A 25,586-nucleotide genomic window follows, 5' to 3' on the forward strand; every position below is an offset into this window, starting at 1 on the left:
TAGATGAACTGTTCATTCCCAAGCATAAGAATGAGTCTGCAAAAAACATCATGGGTGTCATGCTAATAAACTGCATCAAATAGTAATCAAAACCCTATTTCTGAAGGACTACAGTAGTAAGAAGAGCAGGCAATTGTAGAAGTAGGGTGTAAATCCAGAACTTTTATGTCGCAATATATGAGAGAACCAGAATCACAAGTGAGCTACTTTTCACATTGCTGCCGTTAGCCTGTCACTTCGGTACAAAAGAGCTCTATGCTTCTGCATACAGAGCCATATTTGAGTGGCTCTGTGGTTTGTGAAAACCAAATACTCCCAAGACTGCCACCTGTTTACTTGATGGCAAATGACTGTTGCAACAGTAAATAGCCTGAAAGAATGAAGTGCATCTCTAGAGAAAAGAATAAGAGAAGATACACAGCCCCTCTCCCTTGGCCCCCTTTGCTGGGATGCCCGTGTTCTTCAGTTAGCTGAGAGCTGGCATGCTGGTGGCAAGCACAAGCAAGGCAGAATGAACAGTGGTGAGAAAGCATAAGACTGAAACTATATTGAGTTTACAATTAATTTTCAGGCACTTGTTTTTCAAAGAAAATTATAAACCAGAGAGGAGAGCAGGGGAAGAAGCCATAATCTATTAGCCCGTTAAGTATTAATGCAAAGCAAAACAAACCCACTGACATGACATAGGCTGTTGAGAAGCCACAATAATAATTACCACTCTAGTTAATTGTTGTTTTCATGTCACTTTAAAAATGTAAAGCATCACACATCTGCTAAAGCTTATTAAAATGACCACAGGCTGGTTGTGATTGTAGTCAATGCCTCTGGGACTAGTTACGCTCTTCTATCACATTCCTCCTTTGCAGCAGCCCATTTTAAGCAGAGGCTTATGCTGTGAGTAGTTCTTGCTCTCTTAGGCCCAGCAATAAGAGTCTCTCAGACACTTCTTATTTTAATGTGGAAGAATAAAGCACAAATGATGTAAGAAGCTTTCCCCTTTCTGGGCTCATGTGTACATGGAGTTGGTCAGGAACCCCAGCTTCCTTGATCTACCAAGTAGGACAATCAGGCCTCTGCATCTCAGCAATAATTTTTTTTTTTTCATTTACTTTTGCCCTTTCTGTTCTTATCCACACTCTGCTAAACGTACTGCTAGCTTGAAGAAACAAACAACATGACAAATACTTGCTGACAGAGAAGGAGCCATTGGACTGATGTGGGTTAGGCACACTATGGTCCCTCTCTGGGTCTGCAATCTGAAATCAAAACTGGCCAGAACCCTTTGTTCTGTAAATATCTTCATATTTTTTTTTAGGCTTTATGTTACAAGCTCAGACAAAAATTAATATCAAAAGGAAATCCTTTTAAAAATCAGCCTCAATGCAAACAAATCTTCTACCTCCAAACTTATGAGGTTTCGCCTACATAAATGAAAGCAGTAAGAGAAAGAACTGCTGCAGTTTACAGCATCTCCCATAAACTCGAGACTATGCGTTCAGGAAACTGATTTTGCAGAGGCTTATATCTGGCTGGAAACCTTTGCCTTTGGGCAAATTCTCATCAAAGTTACTGATGTAACTGTCTCTTAAGTGCTTTTTTAATCACTGAGTATTCATCTGTCACTCAGGCTTCAATGCAGTCATTCTTTCTTCCTTCTTTATGCTGCCTATGGTTATGTATATCAGAGCAGAAATAACTGAAGAATAGATATCTTATTCATTCTATTTTCAAATGCAGTAGGACTCTATTTTTATTAGAGGGAAATATACTTTTTTCATCACATGTCAAATACAGCATTCCTAATAATTGCTATTAAACTTAATCGGCAAAGTTCAGTTTCAATAGCAAGATAAGTGAAGAGAAAAAGGCTACTGGTAACTGGAAGTGTTATCATTAGCTCTTCGTCTTTATCACAACATGTAGTGTGTCAAAGAATTTTCACTCTGAATTAAATTCATTTCGTTCACAAAAAAAAAAAAGTGAGGAATTTCTACCCTGATTTTTTAAAATAAGAAATGAAGAAAAGCTCCTGCTTCTCTACTGCTGATCTTTGGTAGGTATAATTGAAAAAAAGTGTCTAATAAAAGGCTGTAAGTACAATTAGAGGTGCTTGGGATATAAAATTAATGTTATTTCCTTCCTAATACTTCTTTGCAATGCTTCAGAGACCTGTTTGAGCTCCTACATAGTTCACTCTGACTTTGAGGAGACTTGCACTCCCTTATGTCCTTGGAATATGAGCCCAGGTTTGTGTTTGCTGTTTGGGCTGCCCAACTCCATACAAAGTAACAGGATGGAATTAGGAAGGACAAAAATCACACCAGCCCTCAGGGGAATGCTCTAAAGAATGGTTTGGATGGAGCAGAGTACTTCCTTTGTGGCCGTACTGTCATGTGAGACCTTTAGACTAGACAGGGCAAAGTCCTTGAAGGCACTCAATGGCAAACAATCCTACTTGACACAGCATGTGACTGATTGCATGTGACCTCATTCCAGCTGGAACTTCTGTAGACAAAATTCCAGCTACCAGCAAGTGTCTGTATCTGTGCAAAATTCTCCCTTTAGACCCTCTTGGTAGCATATCCTCAGTGAATTCTTTTACTGACCTTATTCTCTCTCTTTGCAGGTGGTTGGTGAGTGGAGGTTTAGTCGGATCCACTGTGATATCTTTGTAACCCTTGATGTTATGATGTGTACTGCCAGTATCCTCAACCTCTGTGCCATCAGCATTGACAGGTGAGGGCTCCATGGCAGCAAGTCATGTCAAATCCACGGTAGCAAGTCACGGCCATCTTTATATGGTCTAATTTTACCTGTGACTCAGACACTTGAAAATGGTGAGAGTTAGTGTTGTTGACTCTTTTGAAGAGAAATTCCGAGGACCTAAATGAGGTCTGAGCAGGGATTCTGTCAGAAGCAGACATAGAAACACTGGTCTTGACAATGTAAATGGAATTGTCTGTAACGTACCCATTAGTTCAGTCCTTCTCCTTATGTACTTGAATGGTGGAGCAGACATCAGTGGGAAGGCAGTAGCTCAGAGAGAGCAGAAGAAAAATGCTATGCTAAGCTGACCCCAGCCTCATGTCTTCAAAACAGGGAATGCAGACATCTTGGAGATCCATGAAACCTGACTTGCCCTATATTCTCTTGCTGCACCAGGCTTTCAGACATAGTAACTAGGTGTAATTCCCCACAAAGTTTGTCAGCACTGGGAGAATAACAATAGACTGGGTTTGTATCTTCACACTGCAGGTACACAGCAGTAGCAATGCCAATGCTGTATAATACCCGCTACAGCTCGAAGCGCAGGGTCACGGTCATGATTGCTGTGGTCTGGGTGCTTTCATTTGCCATCTCCTGCCCACTCCTCTTTGGCCTCAACAACACAGGTGAGTGTTATGCCACCAGCAGCTGGCTATTGGCATCTTCCTGGCTTTACCAGGTCCACAGATATTCTTCTGTTACAAGTCAGGAATAAACATGAGGATCAGGTTTTAGGTGTATTGGAATGTATTCATCCCTGTTTCAGGTGTCCTCTCCCAGTGTCATCCCAGACTATTTCTGTCAGCTGCTTCTGAATCATTTCATCCCTTGCTGCTCCACACCAGCATTTTAGACACATCAGAACTGAGGTTATGTAGAAGTTTACACAACACTCGTCAATGTTACATTAACATTTGTCCACTACAAAATCAAAATCCCTCATATTAAAACACGTGAATAGAAAAGTCATGGGACAAAGAGCTTCACTGAGATAGGAGAGAAAAGAACTGGCTGTTCAGCCATCAGTTTCATAGGAAGACTGGATTGTATACAGCATGGAATCGGTGGGCTTTTAGTTATAAGGCAAGAAATAGCCAGGGACTTGGGTCATATGTGACTCCTTATGACCCAAGGGGAGTTTGCTGTTCTGGTACCACTCCCCACTGACGTGGTGGTCCCCCCTAGAACCTGAACCCCTCACTCTCTGGGTATCTCTGTGCCTTCTGAAAGAGGGAGACAAGAGGGGGAAGCCGGTGCTAGCTCCCAGCAGCAGGGACGGCAATCCTGAAACTTTTTGTCTTACAGATGAGAATGAATGCATCATTGCCAATCCTGCCTTTGTCGTGTATTCCTCTATCGTCTCCTTCTACGTTCCCTTCATTGTCACCCTGCTGGTGTATGTGCAGATTTACATAGTGCTCCGGAAGCGCAGGAAGCGTGTCAACACCAAGCGCAGCAGCCACGGCCTGGACTCAGACACACGAGCCCCGCTGAAGGTAACTAGACCTCTGCCTTGCTCTCAGCAGTCTCTGTCCTTTCCCCTTCCTGCTCCACTTCATTCCACAAAGCACTTCCTCCTTTCCCCAAATGACACTGGCCGGACTAGGTGACATACTGGATCATGAAGGTGAATGCTGTGTCCTGTGCCATTTTGGAGTCCCAGTTGCACACTCTGGATTATCAGGTCACTGGCTGATGCTTCACAGGCCTCCCTGGATCTCAGGGGATGTTTCATCAGCAGATCTGCATTAGGAGCTGCTTCATTAACCAGACTGTACTCCTTTGGCTTTGCTGAGTTTGGGTTGGGGTACCCAAGACTACAGGTTATACCATTTTCTGTGTCAGTCCTGCTGTTGTGATGAAGAAGTTCAATGGAAATTGTTTGCGTGGCTGGGGTGCAAACTACATGGCTGGTAATTATATCTCTGCAGTGAAAACAGCCTCTCAAAGCATAAGATATGTGTATAAGTGGAGTCCAGCTGAGCGTGTTAAGTGTGAGACCGCTTGTCAAAATGCTACCCTTGCAGCACATGCAAAACAACCAGTAGGAATGTATAGTCCCAGAGGCACTACCTCCAAACTGCATTGCCTTAGAGGCCAGTGCCATGTCAAGCAAAGAAGGCAGCGAGACAGGGATAGACTGAAACATAAGCAGATCTTTGTGTTTTCCTTCCTTTGGTGAAAAGCACAGGGGATAGTTGCCTCCATTACTGCTTCTTCAGAGTAGTTTTTCATCATTCTTAGCACCTTAGTCACACTGATTAATTTCTGCTTCATGCCCTGTGTCTGTATTTCCACGTGCCTCCCTTACCAGCTTCCCTTCCCAACTACTATCTGCTTGTGTAACCTCTGAGCTGGTGCTTGCCCCTTAGGACAAATGCACTCATCCAGAAGACGTCAAGCTCTGCACAGTTATTGTGAAGTCCAATGGGAGTTTCCAAGTTAATAAGCGCAAAGTGGTGAGTGTTAAAGAGAAGTGGTAGCTTTTCAGAGCATTTAGTGTTCCCCTTTTCTCCTCTCAGGACACAAAATGAATTTATGTAGGGTGGGAGAAAAATAAACTAAGAACAAAGGTTACCATTCAATCTCAAAATTTAAATATTCTTCCCATTCCTTAGAGTGAAGCAGGGGGTTTAAGATCATAGAGCTCAAAAAGCCAGACTAAGCTCACCTAAAGATCAGCTATAAAAGCCGTGACATTTTAACATTTTGTGTCTTTGATTTTCTTCTCCTCTCTGTTATTTATTTTAAGTCTTGGACTGCATTGGCTTTGTTGGGTTTTGCTTGTTGATTTTGGTTTTTTTTTAATTTATATTCTGAAAACCTAAATAAAATCTATGGGCGGTGGAGACAGTGTCTCTCCCATTTCTTAGCCTCTTTGTGCAATAAAGGGGAGTCATTCGCTGCAGTTCTGTCGATCCCATCTACCCAAAAGTATTCTTATTTGTAAACACTTTACAGCCCTTTCTCCAAGCATCTACCAAAAATGTAGGGAGGGAGAAGAGGGATTGATTGTTCTTCAACATCATCCAGCTTCACTCTGTAAGGAATGTTCATTGCTCCTCTCTGTATATTTATCTGTCTTTATGTTGTGGACATTTGATTCTTGTCCAGGAGGCAGAGAGCCACATAGAAGAGATGGAAATGGAGATGGTGTCCAGCACCAGTCCCCCTGAGAAAACCACCACCAAACCTGCGGCACCAAGTAGCCATCAGTTGGTTGTGCCAGTTGCTTCAAATCAGGGCACCAACTCAACCCTGCAGGCACCCTTGGACAGCCCTGGGAAAGTAGAGAAGAACGGACATGCCAAAGAAACACCCCACACAGCCAAGGTCTTTGAGATCCAGTCTATGCCCAATGGCAAGACAAGGACATCTCTCAAGACTGTGAGCAGGAGGAAACTGTCACAACAGAAGGAAAAGAAAGCCACTCAGATGCTAGCCATTGTACTCGGTGAGAGTGCACATTGGCTTCCTCTTGTGTTTCTGCAGAAAACCAATAGCTACCCACGATTAGGGTAGCCAGTCTGAATGTCCAGTGAGGACTGTTTTTCCAGGCCTCCACAGAAATAATTTCACTTGACGTGTAGGCAAGTAGGCAAGAGGCTGCCAATAGGAAGGCTACCTCCTTCCCACCTAGGAACAGTTCACAGTGCTGTAAAAAAGGCTCAGAAAGCTGTCCATCTGTGGGGTGTTCAGACTGCCGAAAGACAGCTGGGTGCAGGGGCAAGAGAGCTCATGGGCTTTCTAGAACGCAAAAGGCAGCATAGCTCAGCAAGAAACTGGCACCTCTGAAGGCCAGATTTTTTGATGTAACTGGTCTAATTACACCAGCAAAGAAGTTCTTTAGTACCTGGATACTCAGAATGTAGACTATGAGACTTAACAGACAAACAGAAGGCTTACTCCTCAGGGAAACATTTTTCCTTTATACCCAAAAGAACCTTACTGTTCTCAGAGTCTCAAAATTTGTCCAGCATTCAGCAATCAAAGTCTGTCTCTTTCCTTTTCCCCCAGGTGTTTTCATCATCTGCTGGCTCCCATTTTTCATCACTCACATCCTGAACATGCACTGCAATTGCAACATTCCCCCAGCAATGTACAGCGCCTTTACGTGGCTTGGATATGTCAACAGTGCTGTCAACCCAATTATTTACACCACCTTCAACATTGAATTTCGCAAGGCTTTCATGAAGATCCTCCACTGTTAAAAGTAAAAACAGCAACCACATTTTTAAGAATGAGAAAAAAGAAACCAATGCCATTCACGCACACAAATGGGCAGCCATGGAAAGGTCTCGAGCTCTTGTATTGGGCGTGAGGCCTACAGTGTCACAAGAGTGCCATGCCCATGCACCTCTTGGTAGGGATGTAACGAGGACCTTCATGTGGGAGGTTCTCTCATCCTTCGAGGTGACCTTTGGACTCTGGGACACTAATCCCAAGGGCATCTTTCAGAACTACCCTCACACTGTGTTTAAAGCGGAAGCAAAAATCAAGACACACTCACTTGATTCTTGCCTGTGGCCACCTAACCTTGAGTGCATTAAACACAGACAGTCGCAGAGCCATGTGAAGGTAGCAATAGGTCACTGCCGCTACTGGCTTGCGTGTTACATCACGGATACAATTCTCACCAAAGACAAGACCATCTTTTCCGCTTTGCAATAGAAGCCAGAGCAAGCTTGTGGAAACTCCATGCAATAGCTTTGCCTTCACCTCAAGCTAACTTACCCAGTATTAAACTGCTGAAGCCTTGAGAAAAAACTTCAAGAGATCCCCAAGCGGGCTAAGAAGGTTCTGCCACCTACAGATCCAATCCCTGCAACGATGTGGGCCTACAAGCAATGGGCAGAAGGAAGAAGGGGAGCATATGTCTCATGTGGGACCACTACATCAGTGTAAATAGGAATAAATAGGATGAATTGACCAGAAGCCCAAGCCTAAAAATAGATGGAGAGCAACTAAAGAAGTGATACCTTGTATTCCATGGTATACATTCAGATCAAACAGGACACAAACTATCATCTATCAGCCCGCCCAGCAGCAATTTCTGCCCACCAGCATTTCATCTCCAGTCTCTTACAAGAAGTTACAAAACTAGGTGAGGAGTGTTAGTGTGGTGAATGTAGAAACAAGAAGACAGTGTGCCAGGTGAGGCATCTGCATCCATGTCCGCCTCAGATGTGAACTTGAACAAGTCCGCTAAGTTAGGTCCAGTTCTCCTCACCTAACTTCAGGGTGCCATGAAGCCAAGGACCACCTCAATATGATTTGCCTATGTCTCTCAATAGAGAGAGTGCAGAATAACATCGTGCCTAATTTAAATTAAGAGTAGATGAGATAAAACTGTGTGTTTTGGAAAAAGCCAGAATAAAAGCCCAAGAAAGTCCTAGCTGGACCTGCTCCTGTGTCCAAGTTGGACTCTGGAAAGGTCTAGATGTTTCCAGCATCCCTAACCCTCTGGTGTCTATCTTTCATGGCTTAAAACAATTGAAAACCCGTAACACCATAATTTCACCACGTTGACTCTGGCATTGCCAAATCCACACTGTACTTACTAATTGTACTCAGTTCACAATACATTTTGTAATATCTCTGTAAATAAACTATAGTAAGATGAGTAAAATGACATGGAAATAGGTCTGGCTAGAAATTAATGTAGTATCTGGAGAACTAGATAATTACAATAGCCATATGCACAGGCAGGGTCCCAAGTTCTAGTTACCTGCTATTTTCTAAAGAGGTTAAAACACAATCTGGAGAGCAATATAATCCCTTTCTCTCTATGCAGTTTGTGGAATATTCACATAGTTTCTGCTTGCTTCAGAATAGATAAAGACCGCCGCCAAGGGAGGTTTCTTTTATTCTCCGGTTTTCCTATATTGCTAACAAAGCATTTTCCTGTGGGATGGACTGTGCTGGTAGAATGCGTTCCAGCTGTATATCAAGAAGAGATTATGTCAAGCAGCTGTAACACATGCTCTCAGCTGTTTTGTGAAATTGAAACAAGAGTCCCACCTTGATCCAAAGGTTTCCATTCTAAACCTTGTATTCCTGGAAGAGGCCAATAACCAGTGTTACTAGTATTTAGCCCATGGACTTGTATAACAGTTGAACATGGCTCTTCAAGGTCTGTTCATAGCTATAATTTTAAATGAAGAGTGATCCTACAGATGCCTAAATGTGTCCCAGCTTAGTGAAGGATTTTAGCATATACCCTCAGCAGAAATAGGTCCTATGTATTAACTGAATAGGAGAGTACGTGCTTATCAGAGCAACATTTTGTTGACATACATGAACCAGGTGTTACATGATGCTGTCAGAACAAAACATTATGAACATGTAAGATGGGGCCAGTCACTCTTCTGTCTTAGCATTGTAATGCACAGCTGGGGAATCTTTGTACTTTGTACGTTAATAGGATTATAGGCAAGGGAAAAAACACTTCTTAGAGAAGCACAGGAAATTTTCCAATCCTTTTTTAATCAGAAAATTGGAAACACCAACTCAAGAGATCTCAGGCACATGTTATTTGTTCTTTTTTTTCCAATTTTAATGAAGCAAGTTCACTCAGTGATGGGAATCAAGTCAGACTGGTATTACTTAAAAGATTCAAAGAATAGTGTAAAGTCAGTAGTTTTTTGGTGGAAAAATAGTAACAAGCTACTGCTCAATTTTTTAAGATATTTACAATTGCAAAGCAGAAAGGTGCCATTTGACTTGGTAAATTAACAGATGGGGAGTTGAATCAAAATAGAAAATAATATGCATGTAGACAAAAAAGCTTTAAAGCATTTGGAAGTTGCCATAGGTGATTTTTGCCCTGTAGTAAAACCTGGTGTGAGCCCTCAAAATAAGAAGAACGTGAATAATATCTTAACTTTGTGCCATAATTTTATTTTGTGTTCAGTGTTAACCCAGGACAAAATCATGATCTTCAATATTGTGTACCTTGTTCGAAAATTTTGTTTCTGAATCTAGATGCAGAACCTTATAGCTCAACTCACCTGAACTACTAGATGAAAAACTCTTCCAAAATGTGGTGGTGGAAAAAAGCTGCTGAAAAAGGGCCTATGTCCTTCATATGTTTGCTAACATGGACCAAAAAAACCAGGTGTCATTTCCAAGAGATTAAGTATTTGTTTGGAGAAATTACCTGCAGCCCATCATTCATCCCAATGACATTTTAAGGCCTTGTTCCTAACACTCCAGACTAAGAGGTATCTCGTGGGAATATCTATATCCCCACTGCCCTTGGAAAGGTGGTAATGCCATGTCTGTTCATCTCCTTTGCAGCAGATTTTCCTTTCCCATAAAACATCTACACTTAAAGACAACAAACTAAAGCACTTTCCACCCATGAATCAAGCCTTCATAACTCTTTTCAAGAAAGGACCAAAATACATCATGATCTCTGGCTTTGCAAAGAATAAACTAATGCCAAGAGCAAGGACAGTCTTTGCAATCTGTTTGGACAGCACCTGGCACGATGACAACCAGCCCATAGTTGTGATGAAAGGTGTTTGTAGAAACTTCTGAAAATTATGAGAAGTCAGTTGCATCATACAGGACTCTGAGGCCTCTTGCCCACAGAGCTGAGTCTGGCAAATACAGTCCTCACTGTTACTTCCACTCTGGAAAAAATACTGCATTCCCGAGGACTTCAGATGGCGGGATATGCTGATAATGGTAAGGGTACTGATACGTTTTTTAAAACACATTAGTGAGAAGATTTCATTTCTTCGTTCCTGAGACAAACTTAAGATCCTTGCTATAGTCCCTATTTTGTGATTCATTCTTTGTAATTGAAGCTTTAGTTCTGCTTATTGAGTCTTCCTGTTCCTGCTTTTCTTCCCTGTGATTCACAGTTTGCTGAAGCCTGCGTGGCTCTCTGTACCCCCTGAACAGGTTTTAATTAAGCAGCTAGTGAATTCTGCCTGCACTGTATTTGGCGCTTGCCTGCTTGCTCCCACTACAGTCATGATACTGTTTATCTTCCTGATTGAAGAGTAAACTAATTACAGTAGGTCTAACCAGCTTATTAAGTCCTGCTGAAATAAAAAGGAAAGCAGAAAAAAGCCACTACTTCTGTGGTGAAAATCTCCAGTGAAAACATGACTCCCTGAAGAGTCAAGAATGTATAATACCCATCACAAGTACATGTGACACCAACAAATGTCTTCATGCAGCACTGTAATTAAATAGAGACTTGCACAAGCTACCCTGATGTTATATGCTTATTTCATTCTTTTTACCAGAAGCAGCAACAACGGTGTTTACTGTAAGGGGTCAGACTCTAGGGACCTACGGTTATGCTATACATCGTACAAACACGTAACAGGAAAAGATGGCCTTCAGATGAGATCTTGTATTGTTTCTGACTTGCTTTTCAGATTAGTCACATTTTTTCTTTTTCTCCCTTATTCCAGTCTATCCTTAAGAATCCTAGCTTTTGTCTAGACTGAAGCTAGGAGAATCAGACACGGGAAAGAAAGGGCGCAGAAAGACACAGGCAGAAAAGAAAACGTTCTTAAATTTCTCCATCTCTCTTCTCTTCTAGACAGAAGCAGACTGGGGAGGATTTGGAGGAGGAAGGGATGGAAAACAGATAAGTACCTAGCCAAGAGCAGTCATGCTGGTACTTCTGGCATCACAACAGCTGCCTGTATTTACTTTTTGGCACTACTCATTCACATCTGGTCCATAGCAGTACAGGTTCAAGATGGGGATTGAAAGCCACTGCTCTCACTGGGACACCGTTGGCTTACCTGAGCTGTAAAAGTTGAGGGACACAAATATATATGAGTCAAACATAAGCACCAAGCTGTACAAGTTTGTTTATTGTTTGGCAACAATAAACAGTTGTGTGGAATCAACAAACTCGCAATCTCTCTGCATAGAGAAAATAAATAGAAGCTGTCAGACCACTATGGCACTGCAGACTATTTGTATGAGAAGTACAATATTTTTAACACTGAATTTTACACAGAAGTTAATATGCCCCAAAAAAGTAATTATGGACTTCACTTGGCTAAGCACACCCAGCTTAAGAATTCACATCAGTGGGAGTATTTCAGCTGTCCACCTCTACCACTTTTGTCTTGCATAAAAGGTTTTGGTGGAGACACTGCATGGGGCTGGAAGTGCAGACAGCACACTGCAGCTGAGCCCTGTGTAGTAGCTTATGCCAAGGTTAAGTAACTAGTCACATGGAGTTTTTTCCTTCTGCATTTCACTTGACTTTTATGCTGGAGAACTTCATTATTTCATTTAGGAATATTTACATTTATGTTGCACTTACTGTTGCACTGTTTCCTCAAGCTGCCCACTGAAATGTTTGGTATTTATGCAAGAACTAATCCAATAGATGCATGTGAACCTCAGCCAGGCTTAGTCAGCACAACAGTAAAACCTCGGCTTAGGCTGCCACACAATTGGGGTTCATGGATAGTTCTCTCCAATATTATTTTCTTTATACAAAAAAGAAGAAGAAGAAGAAGAAGAAGAAGAAGAAGAAAAAAATCCATCCTACTGCTAGGATAGAAAACTATCTCCAAGAACTAACAAACTGCAATTTCAGTTTATTGGCATTTTGGATCCTTGGCATGAACCAAAGGACTTCATCTACTCAGTCTTGAACCAACACAGAACAGAAAGATAATCCCTGCCCTGAAGTCTTCAGCTTACACAGTAACCAGAATCTCCAAAGCTACTATGTCCAACTGATGCTTAATTCTCCTTGCTGTATGATCCAACTCAATGCCACCATGACTGACGGAAAAGCAGTTGCTCAGATGACCCCCCCGACCCTAACACAACAGAATAAATGATATTCCAAGATGAAACAACGGGACACACACCAGCTTGTTTCTAGCGTGTCTAGCCCTAGCCTGTCAGGATAAAAGGCCAGCTACTGTGAGGTTCTCCCTTACAGCAAAACTTTATTTCTGAGCCTATGGACTACAAAACAACCCAGCAACCACTGTCAGCAAGCACTGTTCACACCATTCAAAAGAAATGAAACAGAACTGATCTGTCCATCTCCTGGGGCATTTGAGCGAGCCCTATAGTTTCAGGTCAGGCCTGACAGATTAATAGATATGCTTTCTTTTGCATATCTAGCAAAAAAAGAAAAAAAAAAAAGAAGAGAAAACCAGATGCACTTGTTAAATTAACTCACTCTCTTTAATCAAAACTTCTTTTAATAATTAAAACTGCTCCCCCAACTCCCGTCTTTCTGATGATACCAGACTGTCTGCTTCATAAATAGCTTTTGACTCATAAATAACAACTTTCTTCACCAAAGAAAGACTGATGATGGTGGACTAAATATAATTAAGTTATAATGAACAATTAACAGAGCTAGAAGTGCATTTAAAGGGAGTTAAGAAGGAAGCAAAACCCAGGCCCTTTAAATGAGGAAAAACATTCTGCATTCCCAAGCTGCCATGCTGGGCCCATGAAAAAAAGTGGGATAATGAAAACAAGTGAGCACATTTAACCAAGCTTAGCATTGCTTCCCTGCTGCATGCAATCAACTGTATCCATAGCTTTGATGAGACTGTAAAGATTACATCACTTAAATCTCAGCTGCAGGATTTTATGCCAGACTTACTGAGGTGAAAAAAAACCAAACAGCACAGAGGTTTTGTGCTTGCTCTACATTAGAAGCCATCGCTCCTGTTTTTAACCAAGCAACTACAGAGATATCAACACACTGCTAGGGGAGTTTGTAACAGGTAACAGGAATATGACACGTTGTACATTAGCAGCAAGTTTTATAAAAGTAAAGCAAAACATAAGCCAAAAATAAACAGAAAGCTGATTAAAATAGGCTCTACAGGGTTATTGTGGAATTCAGCTGCTATCACTTCACTGGAGAGTCTCCTCGACATAGAATAGACGAGGTAAATCAGCCTCTCAGGCCCACTGCCCTGTCTCAGACATGAGAGATTCATCAGCTCCAACTGTGAGAAGCCCAAGAGGGCAGGGGTCTGCATGTCTCCTGCCTAACCCAGAAGTCAGTGGTGAGAGGTAGCTATGAAACGCTGACTCTTCTACAACATGCTGGTTTTGTACTCCAGCAAGCCCTGTATCTACACCACAAGTCTTGCCCGCCTCACCTCCATCACTTCACGCACACCCATTCCAGCAGCATCTTCCTTGCTTTAGCTTTTCCCCGGCACGCCCCAGCGGGGCTGCACTGCCCAGCCCCAATGGAACGGCTGCCTTTAGGCCCTTTTGGGCCAGTGTCACATGCCTAGCTCATCCTGGGGCTGGGGACAGATGCCGCATCACATTTTCACCTGGAGCCTGTCCCACAGAGAGAGGTGGGACAGGGAATATCTTAAGGTACGACAGATTCCTGACCACAGCAAGTCATGCTGCTTTTCAACATAAACAGGCATCAGGCTCTGAGCGAGCAGAGGACAGGGGGCCGTATAAACCCATAGCTGTGATCTCAGTATAGCCAGAGGACAGAGGATCCAGGCACTGTCCAGATCCTTCCTCCGGTGGGACATATTGCATGTAACATGGACAACAGCAGCAGACTTAATTGAGGCACAGTCAGGGCCGCATTTCTCATCTGCAGACACCACCTTCATGAACCTGGCACACACAGATGTCCTGTTCAACGTGAAATGCTGCACTGTTTCTTTCTGCCCATAAACAGAGCAGACTTCAGCATCCCTGGAACAAAATCAGAGACTGATCTTATGGGCTTTTAATAGTGACTACTGCATGTGGGGGAAAAAAAATCAGTTCAAGACAAGTGTCCTCACAGAGATCTCTGCTTCCTATCTGTATTCGTCTGTGGCTTAACCACTACATAAACCCCTTTCAGTTGTGTGCAGACCAGATGTAAAGGGCTACAAACTTCGCTTGGGAGAAAATGGGGTCATAACTTCAGGCTTTGTAACTGCATCAAACACTTCATAATAACCGTTGTTAATATTTATTTAATAATGCAGCCATGAAGCTGATTTTCTTTTCAGACCATGGGAAAAAGCAAAAAACCCCCAAATTAACATTAGCAAGAAATCTAATCTTGTCTCCAAATAATAACAGCAACACAGGAGCAAACAGCAACAAAGAAAATCTGTGTGCAGATCTCGTGAGCATGAGTTCAAAGAGCTCTGTCAAACCATAAGCTGGAAAATGTACAAGGCTACAGAGGAAAACCCAGGAGCTGAAAATATGATGGAAATGAGACAGGTTATGAGTTGAGAGCTTGTCTGCGGGAAGAAATGGACAGTCAGCGCTAGTCTAAACAAATATGCCTGTACATTTCTTTCAGAATACCTCCCTCCCTTTGGGACAGCTTTAGTCAAAAATAAAAGTGACTTTGATCAGGCATAATTCTTCTAGTTTGCTAGAAAAAACCTGCAAGATTGCAAAGCAGCTGCTGTGGTTCCCTTAAAGAGACTTGCAGTGTAATGGCATGAGAATGACTTAGCTCACAGCAGGGGACAGCCAATGCCTGGTCTGAAGCTGACATAAATACAGTGTCATGTGCTCTGACTAATAGGTTAAAAACATACTTATGTGTCCATGTCTGGCCTGGATTAAATCGATCACATGACATGATTCAATGACACATGGAGTTGATACTAAAGAGTGGGACTACTGCTTCTACCTCCCTATGTGCCATGGGCTGAGTTCACCAGCAGGGAATAGTACAGATAACGATACAGAATGAAAGGGTTTGACCCAAAATAAAACTGGTGAGTTTGGAAATGGGCTACAGAATCTAAATCTAATGAGTAGGTTGGCTAAAAGCAGAGACATCAGGAAAAATGTTTATGCCTTTGTAGCACTGTACGCCCACTTTGCACTCTGTTTTGCTATAAATGACAGTACAAGTGCAGAACAACAGGGAATCAGCTTCTGCAATATATATGAAGGCTGGAATCTAGATGCAAAAGTCACACCAAATTAACCTAAGGGCGTACATTTATGACTGAATTATTGTGGTTTGGCAATTTACTGTGCTACCGTAATCGAGTTTGTGCATGTTCTCAGCTGGTGGCAGATGCTCGAGGTTACATTCCTTCATTATGGTTACATTAACATGCCTACTTTGCACTCGCTATGAGTTAAGATTATACAAAGAGTGATTTATGGTGGCTCAGTTAATGCACAGTAACCTGCTTAGCCATGGTGATATGCCTGTGTGTCTGATCCCACCTATCAAGGGAAATATCCAGGTCTATTCTCAGGCAGTTCTCAGGGCATCTTGTAAGAAACATGTCTGATTGCCCTTTTGATAAACAAGCTTAGTAAATTACTTCAAAGATGAAACCAGAATCACTCAAGATTACAGAGAGGATATACTAGGAACTGGAACATGATTCACAGATAGCAGTGAAAGGGAAAAGGCTAGTAAATTCTACCTTCTTCTTAATTAAAAAAAGCAAATGGAAGTTTTCCATGAAGCAGACTAATTTTGAGATGCTCTTCTTTGTCCAGCCAGTCTGACAAAGAAAGTCTAAATAAAGCAGGGTGCTTGGAAACAGGTATTTAAAACCAAAAGCCTTGGAGTAAAGCTTTCACCCTGCAGTAACAATCACTGCACTTCCACCAAAGTGGCGCCAGCAGTGGGGTAGGGCACCCCCATTCACAGGGCGTTCATCCCCACACATCCTTGTGCTAGATGTGAGAGCAGAGGCCTTAGGAAGTATATTTACTGCCTACAAGAGGAGCAGCTGACTGTATGCATGTGTGTATGTGCACAAGCATGCTGGACAACTTAATTCATAAGCAGAAAAGACATTTTTGGACTAAGACTTGTCCTCCAGCTGTCTTTTCACCCTAACTACATGTTCCCCAAAAGTCTGAAATCCATGCTTATGTTCTAGGCATAATAAAGTGAGGGTAAGGGAGTCCGTGCCACAGCATGGCAAACTGCAGTACAAAGGCTTTTTTTTACTTCTTTCTTTTGGGATCTGTGTAGAAAACATTTTAGGTTTTCTCCCCTTTTTGTTTGGCTTTTGGAAGACTAATAGTGGAAGAAACTGACAGCCCTGGTCTGAGCAAAACCAAACAAAACCCAGTCCCTCTGGTTATTTAGACTTTTCAGGGAAATCCCTCCTCTTTTGATCATTCCTCAAAGCAGAAAGTCTTCAATTAAACTCTGACAGGGAAGTTTTCACCTTCCAAGGAGCTGCCAGTCAGTGCCTGGAAAAGTAGTGCTGCAGTGCGAGAGCCTGTCAGACCCCTGGTCTATCTGGACTCCAGACCTCTGTCTGCAGACAGAAACCTCTGCTCTCTGGCTGGCAGATGCAGTAAGCAAAAAGAAAAATCACTGAGGAAAAGAAAGGGATCTGTGAGTCCTAAATGAAGGGATGGAGAACTCATCCCCTACCAACGGTGTAGGCACAGTCCCACCCTGAGAGCTCAGCCCAGAGAATCCCATCAGGACACCCGAGAGCACAGCCTGAATGCTTACAGGAAGGGTTGGCATGTACCGACAAAAGAAAGGCAGAATGACTGCAAGAATGAACCTCACCTGAGGGACAGCTGGCCAGCACAGGGATGAATTTTAGACATGACTGATGATCAGTGAACACAAAGCACACATGACTTCTCCTACCAGAAATGGGAGAATGCATTCTCTTCACAGCGTGCAGAAAAGAGCAGACACAGCCTCCTAGGCAAATAGTCTGAAATTGCCCGTAACCTCATCTAATCCACTTGTCTGAACCTCCTGCGTGCTGCATGCTTTCTGCACATCACCCAGCACCTTCCTGACACCCCTGTTGCTGACCTCATTCACTAACTCTCTCCAAAAGCTGCCTTAACCCACTGTGGCACCCTTCCCCATACCCTGTTTTAAACCTTTCAATCTCTGCTGAAAACCAAATACATGGATCTTTCAGCATGGAGAGTGTGAAGAGGAGATGAGCTGAAACATACGCAATAAAAACACTTATTTGGGAGTAATTTCCCTTCTCAAGTCCTCTGTCAGTTTTAGGGCCAAAAAATCCCCAGTTGAATTTGAGTAGAAAAGCCAAAGCTATCTAAAGAAGCAGATTTCTTCCTGAAATCAGAGTGCAGCTCCAGTTCCCAAGGAACTAATCCTTGCTATTTAGCCCATGGTGCTCATGCTGATACATCTGGAGCAGCACACCTGGCAATCTTAAGCATCTGTTTTGTTTGCCTGGCTTAAGGCTGTATTTTCTCCCAGCTCAGATCAATACTGCATAAAAGAGGCAATTCATAAATTCATAGGCCTAGCTTCACAGCCCATGAAACCAAATTGGAGCCGAAAGAATTAATTATTGCAATTACCCTGGTCTATGCTGATGGGCTGCAAGAATCAACACACCAGCACATGCACCCACCCACAGGAGAGGCTCAGAGGAGGACCACGGAAACTGGCACCCATAGTAATGAATCATAACAAGCGTCAGTCACTCTGTCACCTCCAGGTGCTCAGAGCAAGTATCTAGCACCAAAAATGGAGCTGCAGCAGGAGTGTCAAGGACTCGGTTAATCTTGGCCATGGAGAGTTCAGGTCTCATCACTGTGGTGATCATCCTCCAGACATTAGAGAGGGGGTTGGACATCAAGTAAGAGCACAGTTTGAAGGGGCCAGAACTGGTTCTCCTTACTATGTGGTTCACTTGAGTGTTTGGCTGTAGAGCAATGGGTGGTGATGTTATTGTCTGTCCACATCACGGTCTCATTGTGTTCCTGCCTCCAGACTGTCAGTCTTTCCTCTGGGAGTTGAGACCAGCCTTATCCACACACACCAAAGCTCATCACAATACACTGATGTCTTCAAAACCAACAGCTTTTGGAAAGATTTGGGTTGTGACTAAGTATATTTATCAGTGACTAACTATGATGGTATATATATATTGTCACTGGTCTGCTGTGAACATAACCATTGTAGTGATAGTCCAGGAACTTGATGGTGACTTGCAAATATTTGTAGAGCTGTTGACCCATGTAAAATAAGTGCCTGTAACTCTAGCTCTGAACGGCCTTCCTCCTGCCCCAAACCAGGGTCATCATAATAAGGAGCTATTCCAGGGTAAAAGGCAACTTAAATTCCTGGTCTTTGCTCTTAATGCATTGTCTTTCTGCATCAGGATAGAACTTGTTCAGACAAAGAACAGCATTATATGCTACAAAGACAGGAAGCAAGGACATGCAGCCATCACCTCAGCTTCTTGCAGACCTCAAGGGTTCCTGAAGATAAACTTGGCTGTACTTGAAGACCTCCTCTGGCCAGAAGGAAATGAAGGATGCAAACGCGAGGATGCCTGAGAAATTTGTCTGACAGACCCTGCTTGATTTGGGCATCAGTGTCTTTGGAAATGTTTTAAAGGTTTAACTGAAGCCTTTGGATTTAATATAGCAAATCTGGGTGACTTGCTGTTAAATGAGCTGATCTTACAGCCCCTACTAACTTAAAAATCCTGGGAACCAGTGCAGTCAGCTTCCTCATCTGATTCCCTCTTCCCTTGAGTAATAGCATTCTCTAGATCGAACTGTTGCTCAGATACATATTTCACATTCCCATTGCTGTTGAACAACAAGTCTGTTGTCTTTCTGTAGAAGGGATGCTTGGCTGAGCCAGCTGAACCACAGATAATGCAATGCATTTTCCACCTGAATACTACTGTATGTCTGGATACTGGGCACAAGCTAAGAGCTGTGCTAATGTACTGCATCCCTTCCTCCCCACTGTCCTGGCTGGGCCCTAACGTACAATCGATGAGATGCAGTAGGAAGCACCATAGAGCTGTTCTCAAGGTAAATGCAGTGCAAGCCACACTGAGCAGCTATAGTACGCAGCTGGCTCTCAAGGGCAGCAAGGGGTCACATGCAACTTTCATTTGGCAAACTGATCGTGCTAGATAAAAAGGCCAAATAATGCTGTACTAAGCTGGGGAGGGAATGTCAACTTCTGTTAGCATGTGCAGCCATTCACTTCTAAATTAATAAAAGCTCCCCTGCTCAGATGCAAAGGCTAAAGTGGGTTTCCTCTGTTGCTATTGTATGGATATGTTTATCCAATTAGGCTTGTGAAATGCCCATTTAACCCAGTCCTTCAACAAGGTGAAGTGTCTTCACATCCTGAACAGCTTGTTAACATGAAAATGACCTTGAAAGCACCTCTTTTCCAAGAACTTCACCAGATTTTGGACAAGTTCCACCTTTTCTCTCTTTTTGTCTGTTTATTTGATGGTGGTTGTTGCTGGTTTTCTCCCTGTTACTTTTTAAAAATGTCTCAGTGGGTTCATGTCCTGTGACATTTTCCTGTATTCACTGAGTCTCTAGGGATGAGACATAAACAGAACACAACTGTTTTCAGTCAAAAGGAGCAACATATTGGTCAGCAAATAGACCTACTCAGTTCTCCTGGGAGAAATCATGCTGGGTGTTAGACAACAAATATTTCTTCAAAATAAAGGCAGGTCAGCCTCAGCAAAACCTTTTGGCAGACTGGAGTCTTTTCCAAAAAGACAAATTCATTCCCTGAACTCCTTACAAGGATTTTTTTTTTTTTTTTCTGCTTGGAGCAGACAGAAAAGTTTGTCCAAATAATAGCAACAAAATCTTCATGGTGATAAGAACACTCCTCTGCCTTACTAAGAAATAAGCCTGTGCTGAAGAGCAGTAAAAGTACCATGGAATGAGTCCAGATGTGCCCCAAACTTAAATTCTGTCAAAGCTAAATTCTATCAGCATCCATAATGTTTCTTTTTTTCTAAAGTAATGGCACTGTACCACAGGATTAACAGCAGTGAACAAAGGCTCATTTTATCCATTATTGCAGCTAATTACTGTACCTCTTTATTGTTGACCCTGGCCTAATCTTCTTCTCTATAATTGTGCCAGATGGAGATGGAATCTTTCATGTGATATTTTCTCACTAGCAAGGTTGGGTGAGTTTTGGCTTGTGGTTTGTTTGTTGGTTGTTTTTTTGTTGTTGTTTTGGTTGGTTGGTTTTTTAAATTCAGAAGCACAGTTACCATGTATCTCTAGGATGGAGAGTTAAGTCATGTTCTGTGGGGGTTGGCTGAGCTTTCTGTCCATTGGATGATTTTGATCTTTTGTCTTGTTGCTTTTTCAAACCAGATTTTTTTTTTTTTTTACAGAAATGAAGCACTTACTCATTAAATAAATGATAGTTCATTATAGCTTCACGTTAGTTATGTGATTCACAATTGCCTCTGTTAACTGAGTTATACTCACGCAACTCAGTATATCATAAAGGGGTATTCGTATTCTAGAAAGCAAAAAAAGCTCAAGGGTATTTATTCCAGGACTTCACACATGTTCCCCTTAATAAGTGGCATTAGACAGAAGGGAGTTGTAATAAAATCAGAGTTAAGCTCTTCACACTGATCCCTTGTGGAAATTGGTTAACTTAAGCTAAACATAAATATAGGTTAATTCATTAAATGGTTGCACATTTGCAGGTCTGAGACCCAAACTCCCAGTCTGGTAACCCGTGTCCATAAATTCCAACTCCATTGGGTAAATCTGAGAGAGTCACTTAAAGAAAAGCTATTGCATCATGTCCTTGCAAAAGGAGAGCAATTTGTTAAACGCAGCAGTACTTAGTGACTCATAAAAGCATCAGCAGTCTTTCCTGCTAACCAAACAGAACAAAGCTTTTCAACACGGATACAATGAGCAACTGCCTCTCTACATCATTATGTGATTAATTCTATTCTTGTAGGATTTTATTCTATTTGTAAATCACCTCTGCAAGAGAGTTGGGCCCATGATTCAGGACTTGGTAACATACAATTTATGATGTTTTGTATACTTCTAGTTGGGACTGACTTATTTTTAAGTGCAATTGTTTACATCCTTATTTAAACTACAGCAAGGAAGATCTAGATTAAACTCTAGGTCACTTTTTTTTATTTTAAACTGTAACACCAGTGCAGTGGAATGAATTGGTCTTGGAAGTGATCTCTGTAACTGATGGTTTTTAAGGACAAGTTAGAGCAATGTGTTTTGGGGATGGTTTTATCTGGAGGACAGGATACCATTCTCAGGGTTCATTCCAGCTGTATTCAAAACACTGTTCTTGGTAGCACCAATGATTGCCAGAAAAAGAGCTATTTATTTTGAGTGAAGACATCATCTTTGATTTCTTCTGGTTTTGAGTCAGCTAACCTGTTGGGCTAGCAGTACTCTAAAGAGGAGAGAATTATTATGGATTGAGTCCATAGGAGAAGGTTTGTACGGGATGGCTAAGTCTGCTTCTTCCATTATTTCATACTGCTTATTCTGAAGGCAGAACAGGACACATATTCAAACTGAGGGACATGAGTCCTCTTTCTCCAAAATCATAACATCAAGTCAGATGTTTTGTGGGGTTTTTTTTGTTTGTTTGGGGTTCTGTTAGTTCCCCCTACATTTTATTTTCCTTTCTTCTGGTTCAACAAGTGTATTTTAGGCCAGAATTTGGCATAAACAACAAGCAGGGTTTGCTGGGCCAGGAGAGGCTGCAACCCAGACATGAGAAAAAGCATTTGCAAGTTTTTGCTGAATGAAGTGGAAGATCTGCAGTACTCTGCAATTGCATCAGCCTTTTGGATTCAGGTCAAGAGAGGCAATCTCCTTCTGTCAGTTTAATACTTCTAGCTTCTCCAGCCATTAACACCAGTTTTCCCATCCGTCTTCTCAGCTCTCATCCTGGCCTTCATTTTTACTGAACCAGGTGGCAGCTTCATCTTCTTACTATGCATCCTACCAAGATGTAACAGCAACCAGGTTAGGTGATCACCACTAACTGCTCACTGATCAGGTTTATTGACAAATGCAGTGGTCTTACTGTAGAAAGAGCACAGATGCTTCTCTGGCTTCATTCACATGAGGCAGCTCTTGTACTAGGTAGGCTTTCTTAGGGTATCTCTAATGGGAACATTCCTCTGGTGTTTCAGCATTTCTGGGATTTTAGCCCAGCTCCAGTGAGAGGTGCAAAAGAAGCTGTTTTCTTTTGATGAGGCAGGCTAGGCCTGGGGGCTTCTCTTGCAGAGGGTCCTTGCCATACATATGGCAAATGCCCCAAGCACAGCTCCATCAGCTGCTGACCACCCTAAACACAAGGCAGCTTCTGCTGGAAAGTAGCTTTATGGTTCTGAACCCCTGAGGCTGCCTATGTGTCTCACTATAGCAGGGATATAAATCTCTCTTCCTGGGCCTTGTCTGGGTACAAAAGACTTTTCGCAAGACCAGAGAGGGTGTGAGGAACAGAGGACTGAATTGCCAAAGCAAGAGTCTGAACCATGATATCTCCTTGCCAGACTGCCTCCATGCTGTTGAACTCAGGCCTCTCTGGGGCTATAACAATGCAAAGTATTGTCAAGCTTTAAAAACAATCATTGTTGGGTTGTGGTTTGTTTGGTTTTGGGGTGATGTTTGGGTTTTTTTGGTTCCCCCCCCCCCCCCCAAATAAGAGAAAGAGGGGTTATAACTAGGCCAGTGGCAAATTGCAGAAGAGAAGGGTTTCATGCTGTGCTCTAAGCCAGAATAAAGGAAAGTAGCAGCTGATGAAAGGATCAAAAGATGTTAAACTTGCTGGGGATGAAATGCCTGGTAGGAGAAAACAGCAAGTGCTCCTTGATACCCAGTCAGGCACTTTTTCCCATTACTCTAATGAAAGTTAGCTCACACCTGCATGCAATGGTAGAACTGGGTGGAGGGCTGCTTTTTGAGGTGATACATGGTTTTAGTTCAAAGCAAGAGGACAAAAATACTCCCTAAAGCTGGGGAGTAGCACAGCATAAGGCAGCATCACACACAGAGTCTTTGAAGATCCATTTATGTGATAAAGTATGCCAAGCAATTTGGAGACAGCAGGGAACAAAAAGGTCAAGGCTCAGACAAATTTGGATCAGCTGAAAGATCTGAGGTCTTATACCAGGGTGGAGACAGGACAAAAATTACAGAGTCTGAGTTTTAATGAAGGTAATTTTTAAAATCAAGAAGAGAGCAACAGACACTATAGAGAAGAAAAGCAGCATGCATTTACCAGCAGACATATGGGATACCAAGAAGGAGGTGCAATTTGAATGACGCTCTGCTATGACCATATGATCTTATGACCAGATTCATACTAATAGAAGAGATCATTCTGCAAGTGAGATGTGACTGGGCATGCAGGTAATACCTTGGAGAAATTCGTGCTGAGAAAAGACTAGAACTCTTTGATTCCTTCCCAGAGCATGACATCCACCTGGCTACATTGGATTTATGCAGATAATCTGTTATCGGGGGAAAGATTTTTTTCTTTCCCTCACCCTCTCCCACTCTGGACCATCCTCCTACCAGGCTCTGCAGTAAAACTGAATGATCTGAAGGGCAAGAAACACTGACATCCTTCCATTCTTCTGTCTTTCCTTATGAATGGCTTTGCAAATGAAACACAAGATGATGATGGGATGTTGGGAAGACAGTTTCACGGGGGTGGACCTGGATTAAAAAGTTGGAAAGCCTTGAAATCCTAGAGATTTCATTCTAGCTGTTGCAAAGTGCCACCTGTGAGGTCAATTCTGGCTCTGAACTTTCCAGGACTGCAGTGAATACCAAACTATGCACTTTTCTTTCAGGCTAAAAGAAAGGAGCAACTGATTGATACAGCTGTAAATAAAAAGGACAGCCAAAGAAAAATGCCTTCTTCATATGAGCAGTTTCTCCTTCTAGCAGGAACAATTGATCTTCCCTTCTCCCATACTTTTAATGTGTTGTCTGTTTAGACCAAAGTTGCCTCAGGGCAAGAAGCACTGCTATGGGCTGTGCAGGTGCCCAGCACCGTTCAGCATCCAGCACAAGGGGTCTTCACCATCTGCTCTCCACTGTGGAGACTAATCTGTCACAGGTATCAATAACAAAAACAGTAAGAGAAATTCCAAAGGCCAGCAGAAGATGAACAGATATCTGCTGCAGTGAGATCTATTGGGAATTTTTTTCCCCAGAAGGACTCTGTTTCTCTGTATTAAAGACTGCCTTTTTTCTTTTAATGCTATTTCCCAAAGAGCCATTTTGATCAGTGAATTAGGAGGGATAAATTGCAGAACTGCTGGAGAACCATAAATCATGTACTTGTGAGTGACAGTAGTCCTTAGTTTGGGGAACAGTCAGTTATGCAATTTTTTACCCCAGTTTTGGAAAGGGGACAAGATAATAGCAATGACTTCCCCATCCTTTCCTCTAACCCTGTTCCTAGGAGGATCACGAGACTTGTCTCTTGGTGCATGCTTTATGCATATTCATAAATTAAAATTAACACTCCTCAAGCCAGATACTTCCTACAGCTCTCTTCTGGAAGAAATTCAAATATTGCAAGGATGCAGAATCAGCGAGAGAAGTCCGTTCTGGTGATCCCTCTTCATAAATGATATGCCACTTCCTCTTTTCCCCAGAATAAGCCTTATGACCAATCCTGCTGTCCCACAAGATTCATAGCTGCCCTATCGCACTTCTGTCAAAAAGACCTCAGAGACAAGTTCTGGCCAGCCAGAAGAAATTCCAGTTGGGATATTTGCTTTCATTTCAGATCAGAAAAATGCCAGAGCACTGTCAATTCACACTGAGAATTATTTTGAATCCAGTAGTATTGAAACAAAAATATTTGATGTTTTCTCAATGCAAAACATAAATGCAAACTGAAAGATTTCATTTCAAAACATTTTACTGTAAAGAGTCCTGTACAGAAGACCTAAACTTTTTATGGAAATGTCCACAAAGCGTTTTGATCATGACAAAACTATCTTTCCTGCAAACAAATTTTTCCATCAGAAATTTTATTGCTCCATGCTACACATGACAAATCTCCACTTGCT

At 42.3% G+C, this 25,586-nt stretch overlaps 1 protein-coding gene across 4 annotated transcripts in view; it reads left to right on the forward strand.

Annotated features, from left to right (window-relative positions):
• The window catches only part of DRD2 (dopamine receptor D2), a 35,212-nt gene extending 23,591 nt beyond the window's left edge, over positions 1 to 11,621 (forward strand). For 2 of the 4 annotated variants that reach the window (XM_030021384.1, XM_030021386.1), the window contains 6 exons: positions 2,627 to 2,736; positions 3,256 to 3,392; positions 4,072 to 4,262; positions 5,139 to 5,225; positions 5,869 to 6,220; positions 6,784 to 10,990. In XM_030021384.1, coding sequence (XP_029877244.1) covers positions 2,627 to 2,736; positions 3,256 to 3,392; positions 4,072 to 4,262; positions 5,139 to 5,225; positions 5,869 to 6,220; positions 6,784 to 6,977 — 1,071 coding nt within the window. In that variant the 3' untranslated portion in view covers positions 6,978 to 10,990. Of the gene's footprint in view, positions 1 to 2,626; positions 2,737 to 3,255; positions 3,393 to 4,071; positions 4,263 to 5,138; positions 5,226 to 5,868; positions 6,221 to 6,783; positions 10,991 to 11,329 lie in introns of those variants that run through there. The other 2 variants (XR_003924499.1, XM_030021387.1) reach the window with 2 other exon arrangements.
• The last annotated feature ends 13,965 nt before the right edge of the window (positions 11,622 to 25,586 follow it).

The sequence above is a fragment of the Aquila chrysaetos genome, chromosome 8, assembly GCF_900496995.4.
Source record: "Aquila chrysaetos chrysaetos chromosome 8, bAquChr1.4, whole genome shotgun sequence".
NCBI lineage: Eukaryota > Metazoa > Chordata > Aves > Accipitriformes > Accipitridae > Aquila > Aquila chrysaetos.